The following is a 20,911-nucleotide window of genomic DNA, read 5'->3' on the forward strand; positions in this document are numbered from 1 at the left end:
GCAAGCCCTGATATCTGTGGTTCCATCTATCCACATTTTTCTCTCACTGATCCTCCTGCCTCTCTCTTATAAGGACCTTTGTGATTATATTGGGCCTACTTGGATAATCCAGGCTAATCTATCCATCTCAGGATCCTCAATTTAATCCCATCTACAGTCTTTCCCAAGTAAGGTAACATACAAATGAATTATAGGGATTAGGACATGGATTCATTTAGGGGCCATTATTCCACCTACCACACTGACCAATGGGCTTGCATGTCCAACCCCTTGATAGCCATTCATTTCTTACTGTACATACAAACAATGACATTTGGGTCAGGAAGCTCTGTCCAAGTTCCAAGAGTAAACTCAGTTTTGAACTCACCAACAAAGTTGTAGTCCATGCTGAAACCTGCGAATTTTCTTGTTTGTCTCATCATTTATGACCATTTCTGGTGTTTGTAGTTTTAGGGCACACTCTGATTTTTTGATAAAGTCTTAGAAAGTGTTAGGTAAAGAGGTTGAAAGAAACATACTTCTTGTTGGGAAAAAAGAGAATCAAAAAATCAAAAAAGTCAATCTTATTCTTTAATTTTGCTTTAGCTTTTCAGGAAGATTTTTAATAAATATGTCTTCCTAAATATGTGGGTGAGACTATAATGTATTTCCTTATCAAAGTGTAACTCATTATATGCTTGGAAAATGTTAAAACATGGAAAACTATACAGCTTTACTTTTGGGGGTCTCCTAGCACCCAAGTAGGAAAAAATATCATGAGTCAAATAATAGGAATTTATCTATTTGGGGGAAGCCTTGGAGAAATAGAAGACAAAATGGATAGCCTGAATCACAAGAGCATTCAAGTTCAGTGATTAGTTCTGTTTTTTATCTGAATTTTTAGGAGTAAAATTTTAACACAAGTTTTTAAGGCCATGACAAAATTTTATTTAAAAAATACTCAAATCTTCTACAGGACACTTCATTTTATTGATAGGAGTATTAGTTAACTAAAACCTTCATCTTAAAATGACTTCAAGAACCATCAAATTCTAGAGAGGGAAGGGTGCCTAGAGATGACCCATTTAAACCTCCTTCTTCTATGACTTGGGAAACTGAGCCCCAGAGAGCTCGAGGGTCCAAGAGCTCCAAGGTCACCTGGATTGTTAGTGGTGCCCAGGTTCAGGATCCAAGTCTCTAAGCTCCCAGTGCAAGCTTTCATCACTTTGGCATTCCACTTCCTGATTCTATTTCATTCTTCTCCTGCCTTTTTTTTTTTTTTCCCCTTGTGTACTTGGAACAATAACTAGGTCCAGCAAAGAAAACTCGGATTGTACTGACATCACCTTTCTGGCAATAGAGAGAGGTGTCATAGTGAAGGGAAAAGAAATTTGAAGCTTTATTTTCATAGATTTCCATCTTTTCATGTGAAATCCTTCTCACTAGAGAAAACTGAGAATTGGTTGGAAAAGGAAAGAGCTACTAAGGAAAAAAAAGTATGTAGAATAATCTAAGAAGTCCTTCTCTTTCTCTTCGTGTTTTGCCCTGAACTTCTCAGTCTCTGGAACTCAGGCCAGCAAATTTCCCCTCGTTCTCAGTAAGAATTAGGTGCTCTAGCTCTAACCATAATCATAACCCTGATATTAAGAAGAATCTAATCTTTCATTTGAGCTTCAAAAACCACATAACACCATATCATCATTCTTTCCTTTCAGACTGCCCTTCGTATTTATCAAATAGACTCGAAGTACTGGATTTTTCAGGAGTCTCAACTAGTTAAATTTACTCAGGTTTTCCTTTTCTTCTATGGGATGACAAGAGATAATTTACATCTAAGACTGTGAATAACATTTCTCTTTCCAGAAAAATTGGATAATCAATATTGGTATTCTTAGCAGACACTTCCTAATAACTTTTTGGTTTAGCAGAGAAGATAATACAGATTCTAAATTTCCATACAGTGAAAATTCATACATTTGAAGAAAAACAATCATTCTCTTAATTCTAATGGAGAAATTTTTGAAAAGAAAAGTACAAAATGAAGGAATCCTAGGCCTCAGGGTCTATACTTATCCTTAGCCCTTGATACTTGTGAAAATATGTTTTGGAATGGACCTTAGTTCATGATGATTTTTTATCCGTTTAATGGAGCCAAATTAGTCTATTGTACAACTCTGAGATTTTGTCCATAGGATACAACATCAACAAATAAACCCACTTAAGAGACCAAACAAATAAAAAAAATAACCTTTAATCACACTCATATCTTCCTTCATTCTCTGGTGGCTAGAAAAGCATCATGTCACCCAGAACACAGAGCACATCTACCCTACCAGCTAGGGTGTGTGCACTCTCCAGCCCCAACTCCGTTTGTCCCCTGGCTCAGCTCTCGGTTTTACAGAAGCTCTGTGCGTAGCCATAAAGCAGTCACCCTAATTTGGATCTGAGGTAGCAGCCAGTTTAATCTTGCCTAGATCTGAACATGGCACCTCATGGCCACTCCAATCCTGATGGAGGCATGTTTGAGAGATGAAGCAGTCTGAGATAGTAATAAACTAGTCTGATCCTGCCTCTGGCTTGACCTACATTTTCTCTTTTGAAAGTGCTTCTGGTAAAAAGGGCAATAGAGACCTAGGAAAATCATACTGGGCTTGTTACTTCTTACCACATCTGGGGCATGGGGTTGGTGTTGAGGTGTGAGGAGCACCCCCCCTCCTTTTCTGGCTGAATTTCAGCTGGGCTCCCTAGGAATTGGAGCCAAATTCCCTGGCACATAGGGGTAGGAAGAGAAGTCTGGATGCCTACACATGGGTGCTCCATGGGACCCTTGTACCATCTGAAGACTCACGTACCTCCTGCTGTGAGCAAATGCCCCCTCCCTTGTGCTACTAAGATGAGGGTCCCTGTGGGCAGTCCTGTTTGGGGAACCAGACACTAAACTTTGGTCCTCTTCTTGGCTTCTTTTCAAGTCTTAGGTCATTTTCTAGGCTATTTTTCTTTTTCTAGTAAAGTTATACACAGATATTTTCTCCCTGAACTGCTATTTTATTTTTGGTGTTGGTGATATCTACTTATTTGACAAGCCATTCACAGCTTTTGAAGAAAGAGGAACACCCAATATTCCTTTAATAGATAATTTAAGTGAGATTTGTCTCTCAACTGTTGAAGGACAGTGTAAGAAGAAGACAGTTATTGCCAAGAGTTGAAAGCAGGAAATGGACTTACCATCACCACCACCAGCTAGGATAACTACCTTGGTGGTGGGGAACTGGGCTCCCAGTCGCCCTCCCATCGGCAGGCTCAGTGAAACGCTAAAGAATTCTTCCTGTTCATAGAGGGAGTCATCGATGATCAAGACCCGGCAGCTCTTCTCAACCTCATCCTTGTCAAAGTGGATGATGCTGGTGTGGCCTTCTGGACGAGAGATGTAGTCGGAGAAAGATAACGCTGTGGAAGGAATGGAGCCTGTGGCAGAACCTATAGGAACATGAGATGGAACAGAGAAGGTGAGAAGAAATGGAATTAAGTAGTAAACCTGTTCCCCACTGGTTCTTCAAACTGTTTTGAGGTAATAGCATTGAGCACAATGTTGTATGACTTATAAATCACAACTATCTCTGACAGTCACAGATATTAATATTGTAATTAGAAAGCTTTCAGAACCAACCCTGGTATTTTGACATGATCCACAGTTAGTGGTCTCTAAACAGGGTATGTATTGAATAAGGTCTGTTTGGATTAGGGGCTAAATAAACTGAAGGATCGTAAAATACTAGGCCTGGTTTGTCTCAATTTGTTCATGTTACAGATTGCAACACTGAAGTGTGGAGAGACGAGGACCAGAGAACCATGAGGTGGTCATGGTGCAGACCCTTCCCACAGTGGCAGAGCTGCAAAATGGAAACTATATGCTCATTAAATCATAACAAATTTCCATTTCCTTCTCCCCACCCCACTCCCAGTTTCTGGCAATCACCATGAATTTGTCAACTCTAGCTACCTCATGTTAGTGGAATTTTTTTTTAAATTAAGTTTTTTTTGGTGACCGGCTTTTTCATTGAGCACAGTGTCCTCAAGCTTCATCCATGTAGTAGCATGTGATGGGATTTTCTTCCTTTTTTTTTTTTTTTTTTTTTTTTAAGGCTGGTTAGTATTCCATTGTGTGTATAAGCCACATTTTGTCTATCCATCCATTTGTCCACGAATACTTGGGTTGCTTCACCTTGGTTATTGTGAATGAATGTTGCTACAAATAAGGGTGTGCAAATATCTCTTCAACTTTGCTTTTAACTTCTTTGGATATATACCCAGAAATGGGATTGCTGGACCATGTAGCAGTTCTATTTTTAATTTTTTGAGCAACTTCTGTACTGTCTTCCATGGTAACTGTACCATCTTATAATCCCCACCTTGAACCTAAGAGTTCAAGTCAGTGCATTTTTTTTTTCAGTATGAAAAAAATAGCAACACACAGATTGAGAGCTGAAAGATAGAAAGTAGTCACAGTAACCTAAATGATTTAGGCAGACCAGACTGAGGTAGAACAAAGACTGTTGTAAAATAACTCAGTTTATTAAATAAGCAATTTTTGAAAAGCCTAAATATTTCCCACCACACTTCTCTTATTGAGAAGCAGTGGGGATACAGCAGTGAACCTCTGAACCGACACTCTAGTCTTGCAAGGGTCTCTTTTTCTTGTAGCTGTGGTATATGCATACACGAGGGCTAACACCAATGTCCACTGTCTTCTCGCTAATGGGAGTCAATATAAATACAAGTTGATATCTACATGCATGTCTACATACAACTTGTTAAAAAATGAAAATGTTTTCCAAATTGACTTTCTAGGTTTTGCTGAGAGGGACACTAACTCACAAAATGTTTCAGGATGACTTTTCAATAGAACAAATTTTAGAATTATCAGGTAGTAACAAATGGATGGTTTGGTTATTCTGGGAACCTAAAAAAAGGTTAGAGTCAGAGGGACTGATGAGAAGAAAACTTGTTTACAAAGGCAGAGGGCAGGAACTGCTAGACGTGGATAGCTCTGGCGGGGGGAAGCTAGCCAAGTCCCAGTGCCAGCCCGTGTTTTGACATTTATTCCTTCATGACGTTCCCTCCTGCTTCGGTCCTGCGAAAACTGTGCATTGAAAAGCTCTCTGAGCCAAGTCAGGAAGGAGAAGCTAGTCCTTAGGATGTCAGAGGAAGGCCATCAACAAGGACTAGAGAGAAGCATTTCCCAGTTAAACGGAGAGGTAAGTGGCTCCAAGACAGGATGCTCACAGGACACGAGGCTCCAAGACAGGATCCTTGCAGGACACGATGACATCCTGTTGGGGAGACTTTTTATGCTTCAGAATATACATAAAAAATGGGAAAAAGGACATAAAGTCTTACAATAATTTGATTAGATGACAAACAACCTTTGGGATGCTTTTCTAAGAGTGCAAAGTTTAGAAGGGATGATACATGAGAGTACACTTTTTTCTTTCCCCTAGTCATCTGGTGTGCAGAATGTTGATATGACAGCCGATGTGAGAAAACCATTTTATCAGAAACTGCACATTTTGCTCCTCAGGATAAATAAAAAAGCAGATACACACTGAACTTGCATAGTGAGTATCTAATGTTATCTTTACTAAAGAGCAACTATCTTTATTAAATCTCTTTTGCAATATATTTTATCTAGTGAATGGTCAAATAATGATTTATCATAGTTCATAAAACAAAAGTGAGTGGGATTTTCCCCTTTTCTGTTCAATTTTTTTCAGCTGATTGATCCACTTGGTGAAAGAGACAGTCATTTAAATAGGTAGCTTTCTGGCTTCAGTGAAAGACTGAAATATAATTCTTATTGAAAATCATTTGGCTGTGGAGCTCTACTAAAACAAAAAGTAAAACAATACATTTTAGCATTTTTTAGCAAGTTTTTGAAAAAAGATTTATTTATTTATTCTTGGAAAGGGAGAGAGTGTGTGTGTGTATGTGGGCGCAGGGGCAGAGGGAGAGAGAGAGAGAACCTCAAGCAGACTCCTGGGGCTTGATTCCAGGGCCCTGAGATCATGAGCTGAGCCGAAATCAAGGGTCTGCTGCTTAACTGACTGAGCCACCCAGGCCCCCCAGCAAAATTTTTTAAAACACGAGTGTTGATAGAAAAGAGTCTAATTACCTCTCATTTAATAAAAAATTCAGTTTATTTAAATGGCCCAGTCTTCCTAGGATTCTGGAACTCTTTTACTTTGGAAAACCAATGATCACTGATATGTAGTTGTCAAGAACAGAGACTACTGGTATTCATTTCAATTTAAATCAAAAGCACTGTTTTATTGGTAGCAAGTTAAGAATTCCCAGGAATTCGGAGAGAAAATTCTGTTCTGAAAACATTAACTATAACCTGAGGTATAAGAACAAGTCCTTGGCAAGGGTCTGTACGTATCTCTTATGTAATAGCAAAGCATGTCCAAGGAGTAGGAATGGTGTTCCTGGTTATTTTCAAAAAGACGCTTTAGCAACTGGGCCTCAAGTCTTACAGGGCCACCAGTCAGGGGTTGTTCTATAGCATTTTTGCAGTGAACAGCAGAGAAGGCTCTCATATAATAGGTATCTTGTTGCTTTCAAAGGTAGATTAATGAGGCAGGATGGACTGTCTTGTGAGTACTGTTTAGGTCTCCAAAATTAAGGTTAGATCTGAGGATTCATTTCATACTAACCTAAGAACTACCTTCTCCCTTTTGCCCACCAGCGAGAAGGTTTGCTGGTAATGTCTAACAACTGGCTCTCCAAATAAACAAAATACCAAAAAGCCCTGATTTGTAGCCTTTGTCGATTTTTGCCATGTAAATATCAGTGTGAAATCAGAACCTAGAATTGGGATGACGACATATGCAACTGACTCTTACCCTCAATTTCTAGAGGGATCCAGCATGCCACTGCATCCTTAATGATGATGGCATAGATTTTACCCGATCCAAGCCCATCTCCGACTCTGTTACTGGGAGTCTGAGAATCTATGAAGTTATTTAAAAAAAAAACCAATTGTTTCTTTACAGAGAGCAAATATGGCTCAGTTTCTGTGGCCACATAGTACATTTACTTTATAAAGATCATAGATCATACTTAAAGTCAGAGAAAGCCCTCTCAAGAAACTATACTAAAGGGCAATGGAATCACTATATTATGGTATTTGATAACTTTAATTTTATCAATGAGAAAATCGAGGGAGAGGCGAGGGCATTTTATCAATGAGAAAATTGAGGCAGAGAACACCCTGGAGACTTATCTGTGAGTCAAAGATCCATCTCCTGAAGGAGCATTTTTACTTCTCCACATTATCTTTAGTTATTATATTACTTAATTATACATTCTTTTCAACATACAGATTCCCTTTAGTATAGATTTTTAATAAGGCAGCAAGACAGGAAATCACCTTCTTTAAAAACGCAGCATTTAACTCCTGGTTGGACAGGTCATTGTCAGAAGCCCCAGGCACAGTCCATGTCATGGCCGGGAGGGTCTGTGACTGGGACAGGTCGGGGGAGCAAGTGGAGAGAAAGGAAGTGTGGGGAACGCTGAGCTGGAGCTGCATGGGAGCGCTGTCTGAAAGAGTTATTGGGACTGTTCCCAGTACTGTGGCTGATTAGGTACTCTGGGAAGCTCTCCCAGCACAAAACATGCAGAAGAAATGTTATTCTGGCTTTTCTGTGCTCAGAGGAGTAAAGAAAATCACCAAGGGCCAGAATAAAACAAAAACAATATCCTAAAACCCCTAAACCCCAAATGTCATAAAGCTAGAGAAGGGAATTCCACGTAAAAGCGGTGGGGTCGTGAGAGCAAGTATAGCATCAGCCCTGAAGGGGGCGCTGCGCCCTGGCCCGAGGTTCCATAGGGTCTCAGAATACGAAACTGCAGTTAAACCTGGGGATGGAGGGGAGCAGGAGTGTTTCTGGGTCAGCACTGCTCTTAAATCCTGGAGGAAGCAACACAAATCCTCCTTGGAGGAAAGCCTCCTCAAGTAAAGCCCTCAGATCTTTCACAGACTCAGTCAAATAAATGTGAGAAGATCTTCAACGCATAGAAAAGACAGATCACTGCAAAGATGACTTTAAACCATGGGCAGCCTTTTTAACAACAACAGTGGAAGCCGGAAGACACTGACAATTCAAAATGCTGGGAGAAAATAACAGTCAGTCTAGAATTGCAAGACTGAGGTTGAAATAAAAACTGAAGGAGTTTGCCCTCAGCAAGCCTCCAGTCAGGAACCTTTTAGTTGATCCAAGATGTAGCTTCTATAACCTATGAACACTCTTATAACCAAATAAATAGACACAGAATTTTTTTTTTTTTCAAGAAAAAAAAAAAAAAAAGAAAGAAAAGAAAAGGAGAAAGTCCTCTGTTTGGATGTGCTTGGAACCTGCTCAGAATCATGTGCTTTCTATCTCTTCCTTAACATGACCCAGCGAAAAAGCCCAATCAGATAAGTGGGCTGGACCATGGTCTGTGGTTCACCACACGGTCCTTTGCAAATGGATAAAGTCAATCATTTAAAAACCTCAAACTATTTGACTTGGGGCCGACCAAAACCGCGGGATGATTCGACACCATTCTTGGATTGTTGGTTTTAGGTTCTGTGGTTTGCTCTTCATTGGCTGTTTTTTTTTTTTTTTTTTTTTTCCCAGTAAGAGCAGTTTCCTAACAAGGAAGTGACTATTGAGAAAAAAAAAAAGATAAATGACATCTATCTTAAGAATAAAACAGGGCCAAGAACTGATTTGCACACATTGTTCCCAAGGTATCCTTGAGCTTAAAACATTTCACTAGAGAGTTATAGTTCTCCATCATGGAGGGAGTTAATCCCTCCAGCTTTTCTTCTCCCAAACAATTTTTTTTTTTTTAAATACAATGCTCTTATATCATTGTTCCAGAATACTGATGATGGACCTTACAGACAGGTAGCAAGGACAGGCAATTCCATAGCAGACTGAAACTTTAATGGTGGGACCTTGACATCCCCATCAAAGCACAACATAAAATGAGTCACTCCCTTTATCTAGCAGTAGGTGTCATATGCATTTGGTATTTGTAAATTACTACTAAGTTAAAAAGCATGCATTTGCTTTCCATTCAACTGTTCCTACAGTTTATGCTTAATTTACTCATGAAAATAAGAATTGGTGAAGACTAATTTTTAATAAAAATTCCATAAAAGTTTAAATAACCAAATTAAGGGGTGCCTGTGTGGTACAGTTGGTTAAGTGTCAGGCTCCTGGTTTTGGCTCAGATCATGGTCTTGGGGTTGTGGAGATCGAGCCCCAGATTGGGCTCTGCACTCAGTGAGGAGTCTGCTTAAGACAGTGAGGAGTCTGCTTAAGACTCTCTCCCCCAAGGAACCCATCAAAATCCTTGAGGAGAACACAGGCAGCAACCTCTTCGACCTCAGCTGCAGCAACTTCTTCCTAGGAATATCACCAAGGGCAAGGGAAGCAAGGGCAAAAATGAACTATTGGGACTTCATCAAGATCAAAAGCTTTTGCACAGCAAAGGAAACAGTTAACAAAACCAAAAGACGACTGACAGAATGGGAGAAGATATTTGTAAATGACATATCAGATAAGGGGCTAGTGTCCAAATCTATAAAGAGCTTATCAAACTCAACACCCAAAGAACAAATAATCCAATCAAGAAATGGGCAGAGGACATGAACAGACATTTCTGCAAAGAAGACATCCAGATGGCCAACAGACACATGAAAAAGTGCTCCACATCACTTGGCATCAGGGAAATACAAATCAAAACCACAATGAGATACCACCTCACACCAGTCAGAATGGCTAAAATAAACAAGTCAGGAAATGACAGATGCTGGTGAGGATGTGGAGAAAGGGGAACCCTCCTACACTGTTGGTGGGAATGCCAACTGGTGCAACCACTCTGGAAAACAGCATGGAGGTTCCTCAAAAAGTTGAAAATAGAGCTACCCTATGACCCAGCAATTGCACTACTGGGTATTTACCCTAAAGATACAAATGTAGTGGGGCGCCTGGGTGGCTCAGTGGGTTAAGCCGCTGCCTTCAGCTCAGGTCATGATCTCAGGGTCCTGGGATTGAGTCCCGCATCGGGCTTTCCGCTCAGCGGGGAGCCTGCTTCCCTCTCTTTCTCTCTGCCTGCCTCTCTGCCTACTTGTGACCTCTCTCTGTCAAATAAATAAATAAAATCTTAAAAAAAAAAAAAAAGATACAAACGTAGTGATCTGAAGGGGCATGTGCACCCAAATGTTTATAGCAGCAATGTCCACAATAGCCAAACTATGGGAAGAATCTAGATGTCCATCAACAGATGAATGGATAAAGAAGAGGTGGTATATATACACAATGGAATACTATGCAGCCATCAAAAGAAATAAAATCTTGCCATTTGTGACGACATGGATGGAACTAGAGGGTATTATGCTGAGCGAAATAAGTCAGTCGGAGAAAGACAACTATCATATGATCTCCCTGATATGAGGAAGTGGAGATGCAATGTGGGGGTTTTGGGGGGGTAGGAAAAGAATAAATGAAACAAGATGGAATGGGGAGGGAGACAAACCATAAGAAACTCTTAATCTCACAAAACAAACTAAGGGTTGCTGGGGGGAGGAGGGGAGGGAGAGGGTGGTGGGGTATGGACATTGGGGAGGGTATGTGCTATGGTGATTGCTGTAAAGTGTGTAAGCCTGGCGATTCACAGACCTATACCCCTGGGGCTAATAATACATTATATGTTCATAAAAAAATAAAAAAAAATTATAAGAAAAAAAAGACTCTCCCTCTCCTTCTGCCTCTTCCCCCATGCTCTCTCTCTCTCTAAAAAACAAATAAATCTTTAAATAACCAAATTAAACTCTTTTTCTCTGAGATTTTTTAGCATCTGTGGGGATTAGGTGAGGATAAATACCACAATGGCACTCAAATGTGCATACAAAATTTACAAGTTCTCTGTTTCCTGTGATTCCAGAGAGGTGTGCCAGAATTGGTGTGACCATGAACACCATGGCTTTGTACTTCAGGGAAAGACCCCGGCCCTGTTATACTTTTTATACTTATTTTTATTTTTTTATTTTTTACTGAAATCATGAGAACTCTCTTTTGTGTGGGTCAAGACTCGGGTACTGAGCAATCTGAATTGTGTGTCCCAGCTAAGTAGGGAGTTTTCTGGGAATATCCGTCTTGAACCTAGAGACCTTATGGGAAGTTGGGTCCCACTGAGGAGTTCTATGGGAAGTTAGATCTGGGTGTAGCTTCTCCCACGTGGACTGGACGCATCCCTTTATTCTAAATGACTCATTGCCAAACCTTCTGAACTTCCTAGTTTGTTCTGCTGATCTTTCTACAATGCAGCTCTTTCCAGAAGTAGAGGGGTGGGCAGACCTTGGTAGTCCTTTCCAGTTTAGCAATTGCAACTGATCTTCCAAGTTGGGCTATTTACCTCCTCATTTGTCCCATTCACATCTGGGAAACTCTAGAACCCTTGTCTTCCAGACAGTATGAGTATGAGCAGAGAGAATATGCCACTGGTATCAGAAGAAGCCCAGCTGGAAGCCTAGAGCAGAGGATGAGCACAGGTCTCTGCCCAGCTGCAGCCCCTTCCCCGCATGCCCAGCTCCTCATTCATTCTAAGACTTGAAATAGAGCCCAGACTGGAGTTGGAAGAGAGAGTAAAGCATGTCCTCCCAGGGATCACCTGGCAAAGAAGACTTCAAGGACTGCCTCACCTTGTAATTTCTTCTCCTTGCTTTTCACTTCCTGTGCAGGGTAACATCAAGTTAAAATGTAAGTTACACATAGCTGGCAGTGTTTGATGGCTTCAAGAGGGGAGTCTTAGTTAGAGGAACAGGCTTTAATGAACTGGGCCGTTTATCTCTGGATATAAAGCCAAAAGCAAATGTGAAGATCTTGAAGATGTCTTGTCGTTGTAGTTGGCTTTGAAAAAATCTCGAAATGAATTACCTGCTTACTGCCAAATTCCTTGTCCTCAGGGCAGAGGAGAATTTATTCTCATTCTTTTCCTCAACCTTGGCACTATTAACAGATTGGGTAGATGATTCTCAATTGTGGGGGCTGTGCCCTGAATTGTTGGATGTTTAGCAAGTGTGAGCATAGATTTGGAGAGATTGCACAAATGAATGGGGCGTGGTCAGGCTATATATAAAAACAGAAATCTGACCCACCCTCTGCAGCCACCTGTCTATGATGTGAAACCACTACCTCTTGTGACATTTGGCTACAAATGGTCAGGACTTAGTAACCGCCAGCTTCTCTAATTTTTGCCCTGGCTTCCAATTTAGGACCAACCAGAGAAAGCCAAACATACTTCTCTAATCAAACATGTAGGCCTCCAGCTTCCTTAAGCCAACAGCCTCCAATCAAGGGATGCCTTCCCTTTTTTCCATTATGAAGCTGTGCACTCCTCTGCCTGCCTTTGAGTCTCTGCCAAATGCAAGTGATGGTGGCTGACCCCATAGCTATAGTGAGCTCTGAATAAATTAGCCTGGGACATAAGTAATATATATATTTGGTTTCTGTCCCTGTTTCCTGGCACACAAGCTCCTTATACCCTAGATTCTTTGGAGTGATGTGTCTTTTTGCATGCTAATGAGATGAGTGGTGGTGGGAGCTCCTAGATAGCATTGGGGGTGGGACACTGGTTGCTGGGGAAACCAACCAGTGATTACAGGGTTAGGATTTTCAGCCCCACCCCCAAGGCCTAGGGACGGGAGGGGAGTTGGGGGATGATTTAATCACCAATGGCCAATAATTTAATCAACCATGCCTATGTAATGAAGTCTCCAGAAAAAAAAGCCTAACCAAAGGGGTTCAGAAAGCTTGCGGGTTGCTGAACACCTCTAGGTGCTGGGAAGGGGATGCGCCCAGAGAGGACAAGGGAGCTCTGTGCCCCTTTCCACATAACCTTGCCTATCCATTTCTTCCATCTGGTGGTTCCTGAGTTGTCTCCTTTACAACAAATCTGTAATCTAGTAAGTAAATGGTTTCCTAAGTTTTGTAGGCTGTTCTAGAAAATTATCAAACCCAAACAAGGGTAGTGGGAACCTCCAGTAGGTCAGAAACACAGTGACAACTAAACTTGGGATAGGTGGTCTGGTGGGATGGAGCCCTTACCCTGTAGGGTCTGTGTTATCGCCAGGTAGATGGCATCCGAAATGAATTTTAGGACACCCAGCTGGTGTGTGCAGAAACTGGAGAATTGCTTGGTATGGGAAAAACCTGCACACATCTGATGTTGGAGGTGAAATATTGGTGTGAGTGTAGAAAAATGTAGTTTACTTTTATAGTTTATTCTTCTTCTCATTTGTGTGGTCTTCTTATAGGTCCATCATTTTTGTCTATTACTTAGTTCTAATGAGTGAAAAAAACACAACCTTGACAGACTGGACAGAGGACAGCTAAATTTTGACTGTATAGAAATGGAGAGGTCAGAAAGAATAGGACATTGTTTTGAGGGATAAGGACACCTGGGCCCAGGATTAGGGGGCATTTTTCATTGTTGGGGGTTGAGAGGGAGGAGAAGAAGAGACTGAGTAGCACATACAGACTATTTTACCATATTTCTTAGGTGCAATAAGGGCTATTAAAAATAAGAATCCCTTATTTATATTTTCCACCAGCATATACAAACTATTTTCACATAAAATGTCTCATCTGACCCTCGAACAACTTTATGAGGTAGTTACAACATATGTTTTTGTCCCAGTTTCCAGTGAAATTTTACCCTTGGTTCAAGAGACCAGCTATGGCCGAATTAGGGCACCTGCATATGGTTGTGAGGTTGTCAGGCAGCAGGGCAGGGACCTGGGCTGATCCAGGCTTCTGTTCTCCACATGCTTGGCTTACCACCCAGCTACTCCCCACAGCCCCACAGTCCTGCCTCAGAATCTTATTCCTGGATGTCAGCACCCTGCAAAGCCTCCTACCTTCATGTGTAGAGCAAATGACCGTTAGTTCTTGGCTAGCATCCCCAGACCGTCTTACTGGAATCAAAAGCTCTCCAACATGCTCCTCTATTTTGTATTCTGCCTCTGGAATATAAACCGTTGATTCTAGAAAAGATGGTAGAAGATACTTCAGCGAGACTTCAAGTGGACTGGTGATACTGGTGATATTTTAAACTGAGTAGAAATGTACATAGTCTTTGACCCTACATTTTTCAAACATGATTAACTATATGAGATGTAGTTGGGATAGAAAATGTTTCATATTAAGTGGAACTAGAGAGGCAGTGGAATTGGGTTTGGGAGGCTTTTGAAAGGTTAAAAAGGAAAGCTAGCACTAAAATGGAAGGGAAAATCTTGCAACAATTGTGTCTTTTTTTTTTTTTAAATCAAATTTAAAGTCTTCTAGAGATCACACATTTCTACTCTTGCTTTACTTTTACTGCTTATATATACATTTTTTTGATGCTTTTAACTGTCAGGTAATCTAATTAATTCATGCAGAAAAAAATTTTTTTTCCTGCTTTATTCAACAAACATTTTATTCAACACTTATTGTACTGATATCGTGTGGAAGACACTGGCCAATTAATATTTTGAGAAAAATAAGTTACTGGTTTTCTCTTAATTTTCTTATTAAGCTTTTTATTTTAGTTCTGGTATAGTTAACATACTCCTACCTTTAATTTTTAAAATAACATTCCCATTGGGATCTACTGAGCTGTGTGTGTGGGTCTGTATGTACGCACACGTGTGTATATTTCTGCATGTATTCACATCATCAGAACATTCACTGAAATATGAATATGAATATTGGTTATCTCTTGTTGATTGAATTATGTGTGGTATTTTCCTTTGGGTTTTTCAACATTTGCCAAGGCTATTCATTAAGCATGCATTGTGCAATTAAATATATGGGTTTGTTTAAAAAAATAGAAATTTAAAGTGGGTTGTTCCTACTCCCAGAGTGAAGTGGACAATAGATCAAACCACATTTAACTTCTTCAGTTCTTTCCTTCTTTATATATATATATATATATATATACATAGATTCTTCCCCTTGGGAGCAAGAAGGAAAAATATTGTAATAGACATCGTTTCTTCTTTTGGAGCTATTATTAAGTTATAATCCAGAATTTGATGTTTAATTGTCTAGTTATCATGGGTTAATTTTTTTCTTCTTTATTTTGCTGCCTAAATTAGTTTCAACAGATACTGGTATCTACCTCTAAGAAAATAGTGATATTGATTTACAGAGGAAAAGACCAGTGATAATTTTCTTTCTGCCATTTTACCCTTCTACAGTAGTCTACTGTCTTGACATCTTTTGAAGAAGCTAAAAGTAAGTTAAAATTATTAGTATCATGTTAAAAAACTGGAAAAATACATTAATACTGAGTTGTTCAGACATGTTCTCTATTTTCCCACTTTGAAAAGTCTGCTCTTTCATCTATGAATCCAAATCCCATTCATTCTTTAAGACTCAGCTCAAATCCTCCCTCCTCCAGGAAGCTTAACTGCTTAGGACTATGGTGATTTCCCCACGTTCTTACCTCTGAACTCTTGACTGCATTAGCCGTGTATCCTAACATTGGGCTTTCCTAATTGAGTCGTGTGTCTAAGTGTTGTTATCAACAAAACTGATAAGATACCTTGTTCATTGGATAATGGGGCAACATTTTGTACTTTTGTCTGCCAAAAACCGAAGTATATAGAACGGTATTTCCCAAATTGTATTTAGAAAAAACTATAAGAGACAGTAAGAGACTATAAGAAACTATAGGATACTCCTCGGGGACACTAAATTTTAAAAAAGTCTATGGTCTAGTTTGGGAAAACTGATTAAACAAAGTTAAACAGGTTTCTTTGTAGGAGAGTTTCTTAGAAAGTTTAATATGCTAGTATAAATTATGATATTCAAAGGAAGGAAGATATTTGAAACAGTTTCTACATTTATTTGGTCCATGGAAAGCTTTCTGATCCTGTTGTAGAAATTCTATTATACCATTGTCCTCTGTAATGCAGTTTCAACATACAAATACAGAGGACTCTCCATGCATTCTTGCAAATTTAAATAAGACTTATGCTCTGGTAGTAAGTCATGTAATTCTAGGGGATGCCTGAATTCTTTCAACTATTACAACAATCAATGTGTCTAATTAAAATTCAAAGATGAATACTAAAACCTTCCTTAAGGTAGTATTCTTCTCCTTTCAGGAAAAGGGGCAGCCAATGGTACAATTACTAGTTAAAACTTTTTTCCCTGTTTAATTTATCTTGGGAGATATTTGCTATACCAGTGAATGAATAAATGAATCAAATGTGTCTGTGAATTCAAGAATATGATGCACAACTCTAACAGAACTTTGTGGAACGTGTGGTAAAGCCAACAAGTTGACTGGTGCCCAGCAGCCACATTTAGGACAAGGAATATCTAAAGTCCCTCCCTGATCTGTGAGGTGCTCCCTGAAAATGGTGGGAAGATAGTGGGCCTGGAAGGAGTCTTGAGGCTCTGGGGGCAAAGCGGCCCCATACTGTGTGTGTAGAGAGCAAACTATGAAGGCTTGTGCATATTTTAAAGGAATGCTTATGAAGTCACGTCTATTTCAATCTCCTAGATTCCTTTTCAAAAACCCTAAACGCAAAAGAAAAATTACTGCCTTAAAGTGATCACTTAACTTTAAAACCTAAATGGTATGAACGTGTTCCGTGGCTTATGGAGCCTGAGGGAGGTATGAATGCCTGAAATGGATGCAGGAACATGTACTGGTTAATAAATCACATCAGCAGGAACCACATACCATCCCCAGGGTCGACAATTTCAACAGTTGCCAGTTCTGGAAACTCCAGTGCAGCCATGACAGGGTTCAACAGAATGATCTGGAAGGTCTCTGAAGCCTCGTATTCATGGTCAGATATAATTCTCACCCTCCATGTGGCAGTAGTCTGTCCAGGATTGAAATGGACCTGTTTCTGAGACTTTCCTTTAAAATCTTTATCTTCTTTTGCAGTTTCATCTTTGGTTTCAATGCCTAAAAAAAAGTGGGAAATTATGAATGTAAAGCCAAGTGACTGAAGAAAGATTCTTTCAAAATGGATTCTTTTGCGGATGAAAAACAGGCAACATGGAAGGTACTTCTTTTAATGTTCCCAAGAGACATTTCTAAACTATGCTTATTGGCTAAGAGTGTATATAAGCAAAAGTGGAGGGAAGTGAGAGGGAAGCAGGAAAGGAGGAGAGACATGAGGGAACAGAGAACAGTCATTAACTTATTTTTATAAATATTTACTGAGGGCATCTGATATGCCAAATTCTACCAGGTGCTCAGGATTCAGAGATGAGTATGAAACCATTCCAGCTTCCAGAGAAGTCACTAGAATGGGCACTGTATGGAGGTGGAGATCTTCAGCTGTTTTGTTCACTGATGCACTCCTGGTGATCACAACAGTGCTTGGCATGGAATCAGTATTCCATAAACATTTTTTGGGGTGATTATTTTGTATCTAGTAATTTCAATAGTTTTAATTAACAAAATTAATTTTTTTCTCATGTGGATCTTTACTCACGGTGGCTTGAATCCTCCCGTGTTTAGTAATTTATAATTGTAAGAGGATTGATAGCGATTTGCAGACACGTAAGGTGCTGTTGGTAAAAATGGAGAGGGTGGGACAGTTTTGAGGTCTGTTAGGAAATAGGAATTAATGACTCAGTAAAGAAACGGAACAGCAGCAACATAGTGTTGAAAGTACCCAAAGTGAGACACAAGGTGAAAGGTACTACCCCCTCCAGACTGAAGAGAGGCTCCCCTCACCACAAAAAGTTCCATAGTATTCTAGATTGTTTGGTTGTGATTTTAACATCTGAATGAATGTCTAGTGAAGCAAGAATACCTGAGCCTCATCACTTTGCATCTCATTATAAGAGGAAGACTCTGCCGTTGTCCGAATGTGTGAAAACAAGTATTACTACCCACCCTGGCCCGGTACCAGCTACTGTGAAAAACTATATAAAATGCGCTGCATAGCTCCTTTTGTCCTTCCCTCCACTCACTCTCAGAACCTGATGTCTTGAAAAGACACCCAAACCTATAAAGTGTGAAAATTTCCAAGATAAGAGAGCGCACGTTGACTTCTTAAAACTGTTGGAAGAAGGCTTGCATCAGTACTAGTTTCGTAGCTGAGAATGAATGTCAGACATTGAGGAAGCACCTCCTGTGGCCCTGTGTCGGACTTGGAGAAGATGAGGAGGAGGGAGTGGTGTCCTTAGCCACAGCTTCAGTGTAGGTCCTGGACCGCTGTGTAAACAGAGTAGGCTTGTGACCATTAGTACTTGGTGAACATCGGCTTAGTCTGAGGTGCTGAGGAGGCAAAGTTGAATTAGGCAGAGCCACTACTTCCCCTAAGAGGTTTACCTGGAGAAAGAAACAAATGATTTCAACTCTATTTGGTGAGTGCCATGGTACAATAATGATAGTTAACATTTACTGAGTATTTAATGTAGGCCAGCGACTATGCTAGATTGATTTACACTCATCATATTTAACCCACTAATAACCCAGCACGGGCTGGGGTGAAGGGACTAGGAGGGCTTCTTGGAGCACTGAGTAAGGTTCTCTAGTGTGGTGTTGATGTGGTTTATTAAGGAGTGTGTTGTAGGACAGAAGAGTGGATTATATGTAGCTCACTTAACAACACAGATTGGGTGACTACTGTATACCCTGTGCTGTGTTCAGAGTTCGGGATAACCCAGATTGTAGTGTCTGCCATAGTGGAGCTAGAAATCTACTGAGGAGGACAGACAGTAGACAGATGGACACGTGATGCCTGCCAGGGATGCTCAGTGCTATGAAGAATAAAGCAGGGCCTGGGATAGCACCTGTGGAGGGGCTGGTTCAGGTAGGGAGGCTGGGGACACCTCTCTCAAGAGTTGACTCTACCGCTATCCAAATGGTCCTAGACAGATAGATGAGTTTTTTCTTGAGTAGGATATGAAATAGTCCTTGACATAGTAACCCAAACTTGTGCCCCTGGGAAATTCCTGAGGTAAAAAATTATAAAGATAGAACCCTACAAGAGAAAGGAAGCATATTTCAGCTCAAGTTACCCTGGCAAATTCCACTGTGGGCTGACAAAGTGACCTGCAGTGTAGACTGAGGCCAGGGGCCACCTAGACATCAGAGTGCTCTTTCACTGACCTCTTTTAGGGGAACAGTCCTATCCCAGAGTCTCAGGCCTGAAGAGGTGACTGGGGAAAAGCTTGCCTTTTCTCGATCGCCTGTTCTCAGCCACCTCCTTCTGGTTTCTCTCCAACAGCTTTGATATGTTGGCAGGTCTCTGATTAGATTCCAAATGCCTGGGAAGCTCAGAATGCTCATTTGTAAAATGAAGATAACGCACTCCTATCTGTCTTCTCAATAGGTTATGAAAATAAAGACAAAATGATCTCTGGAAGTGGTGGCAGCTAAAGATGTCATAAAAATCTAATGCATTATTAGAACGATTATTACTAATTATTAATGATGATGATGACAAGTATTACATAGGCATTTATATCTGTTTACCCCAAGAAGACATAGGTCTTTGTAGCACATAGAAAAATTTGATGCTGTAAATGTTTTAGAAGAATTTAGAACCTAATAGCAGGGTAAAAACAGATGCATATAATTGAAGGAAATAGATACAACAAAACACAATAATATATCACGTATTCACAAATAATTTTTCAAAGGAAATAGCTAGGAAGAAGCATAATCATATATTGTAGGCTTAAAAGCAATTTTAAAAGAAACTGAATGACTTGGGGATTGTGGTATATGGCTATTAAATGTTGTATTTTTCCTGGTATTGTTTGGGTTGAAACAGAAAGACTGTGACCTTCCAGAAGGAGACAAACTGGAAGAGGAGGAGGATGAAAAGTTGGAGTGTGTATTTAATCCTGTAACTAACTTGGAATAAAAACTATGGCACAAATTCACACAATTTTTTTAGAGGTTCCCCCACACCTGTCGTCGATTCTCTTCCAAGGAATTCTCTCATCATTATTTTTAAGCTTAGATTCCATTACCTATTGCCCACAACCAATCTAAATTTACTTACTGATAAAAGATGTTTCTTCAAGATACCCTCTGCGTGAGAGGGTCACTTCTAAAAACGTGGAGTCTTCATCCACAATGTAGTACTCTTTCTCCAAAGAAATCCAAGCCCAGTTCAGATGGAAAGGTTGATGTGTTAGTTTATTTCCTTCTGCAATTGATAGGGGTAAAGGAGACATTGGATGAAAATTGAATTAGACGGAAAAATCATCTAATGCAGGGTTTTCATTTTGCTCCTAAAGCCAAGGGTTTTAAAATATATGCTTTTTTTTTTTTTTTTTAAATAGAGGGAGAAATGCTTTGCTTTTCTAGAGAGTGTCATGAGCACTATCTACAGCCCTATTCTCCCTGCTTAATATGGGATTTTTCATCTGGGTCTATTCCTAAAAGGCCTTATGCACTAGAGTTCCAAAGAGCCAAACCTTGGTAGTTAAAAATTCCACTCATATTCAACACTTTTATCCTTTGCTCACTGGTTGCTCTGTTTGCCTCCTCTCTCCCTGCCTCCTTCCCTCATTTCCTTCCTCCGCCCTGTGATTTAGTCCTTTGTATTGTTCGCATATCCATTTGCTCTGCCAACAAGCTACAAGTTCCTTAAAGACAGTGCTCCCATTATATTTCCTTATTTTACCACTGTGAGGATCTGCTATGGTGTCTGGAACTAGATTCTTAATGTTTAAAAACTGTCCAAGTGGAGAACAGGAGACAAGAATAGAAGACTCTATCTGATTTGCTCCTGTCCACACGAGGTCACAGACCTTTTCGATGACGGTCAGTCTAGCGCTGTATTGGGGCTGTGCAGTGTGTGTGGATAGGAAGAAAGAATAGGTTACCTCAACTGGGGATCAGGCATGAC

The 20,911-nt window shown here is 40.1% G+C and overlaps 1 protein-coding gene across 1 annotated transcript in view; it reads right to left on the reverse strand.

Annotated features, from left to right (window-relative positions):
* Positions 1-20,911, reverse strand: part of FREM3 (FRAS1 related extracellular matrix 3) — a gene marked incomplete at both ends in the record, with an annotated part of 91,409 nt that overhangs the window by 11,931 nt on the left and 58,567 nt on the right. Inside the window, 4 exons of the mRNA XM_080797362.1 lie at positions 3,205-3,456; positions 13,946-14,071; positions 16,765-16,995; positions 20,060-20,206. Of these exons, the coding sequence (XP_080653488.1) occupies positions 3,205-3,456; positions 13,946-14,071; positions 16,765-16,995; positions 20,060-20,206 (756 nt within the window). The remainder of the gene's footprint in view (positions 1-3,204; positions 3,457-13,945; positions 14,072-16,764; positions 16,996-20,059; positions 20,207-20,911) is intronic.

Source organism: Martes martes (genome assembly GCF_963455335.1).
Source record: "Martes martes genome assembly, chromosome: 2".
NCBI lineage: Eukaryota > Metazoa > Chordata > Mammalia > Carnivora > Mustelidae > Martes > Martes martes.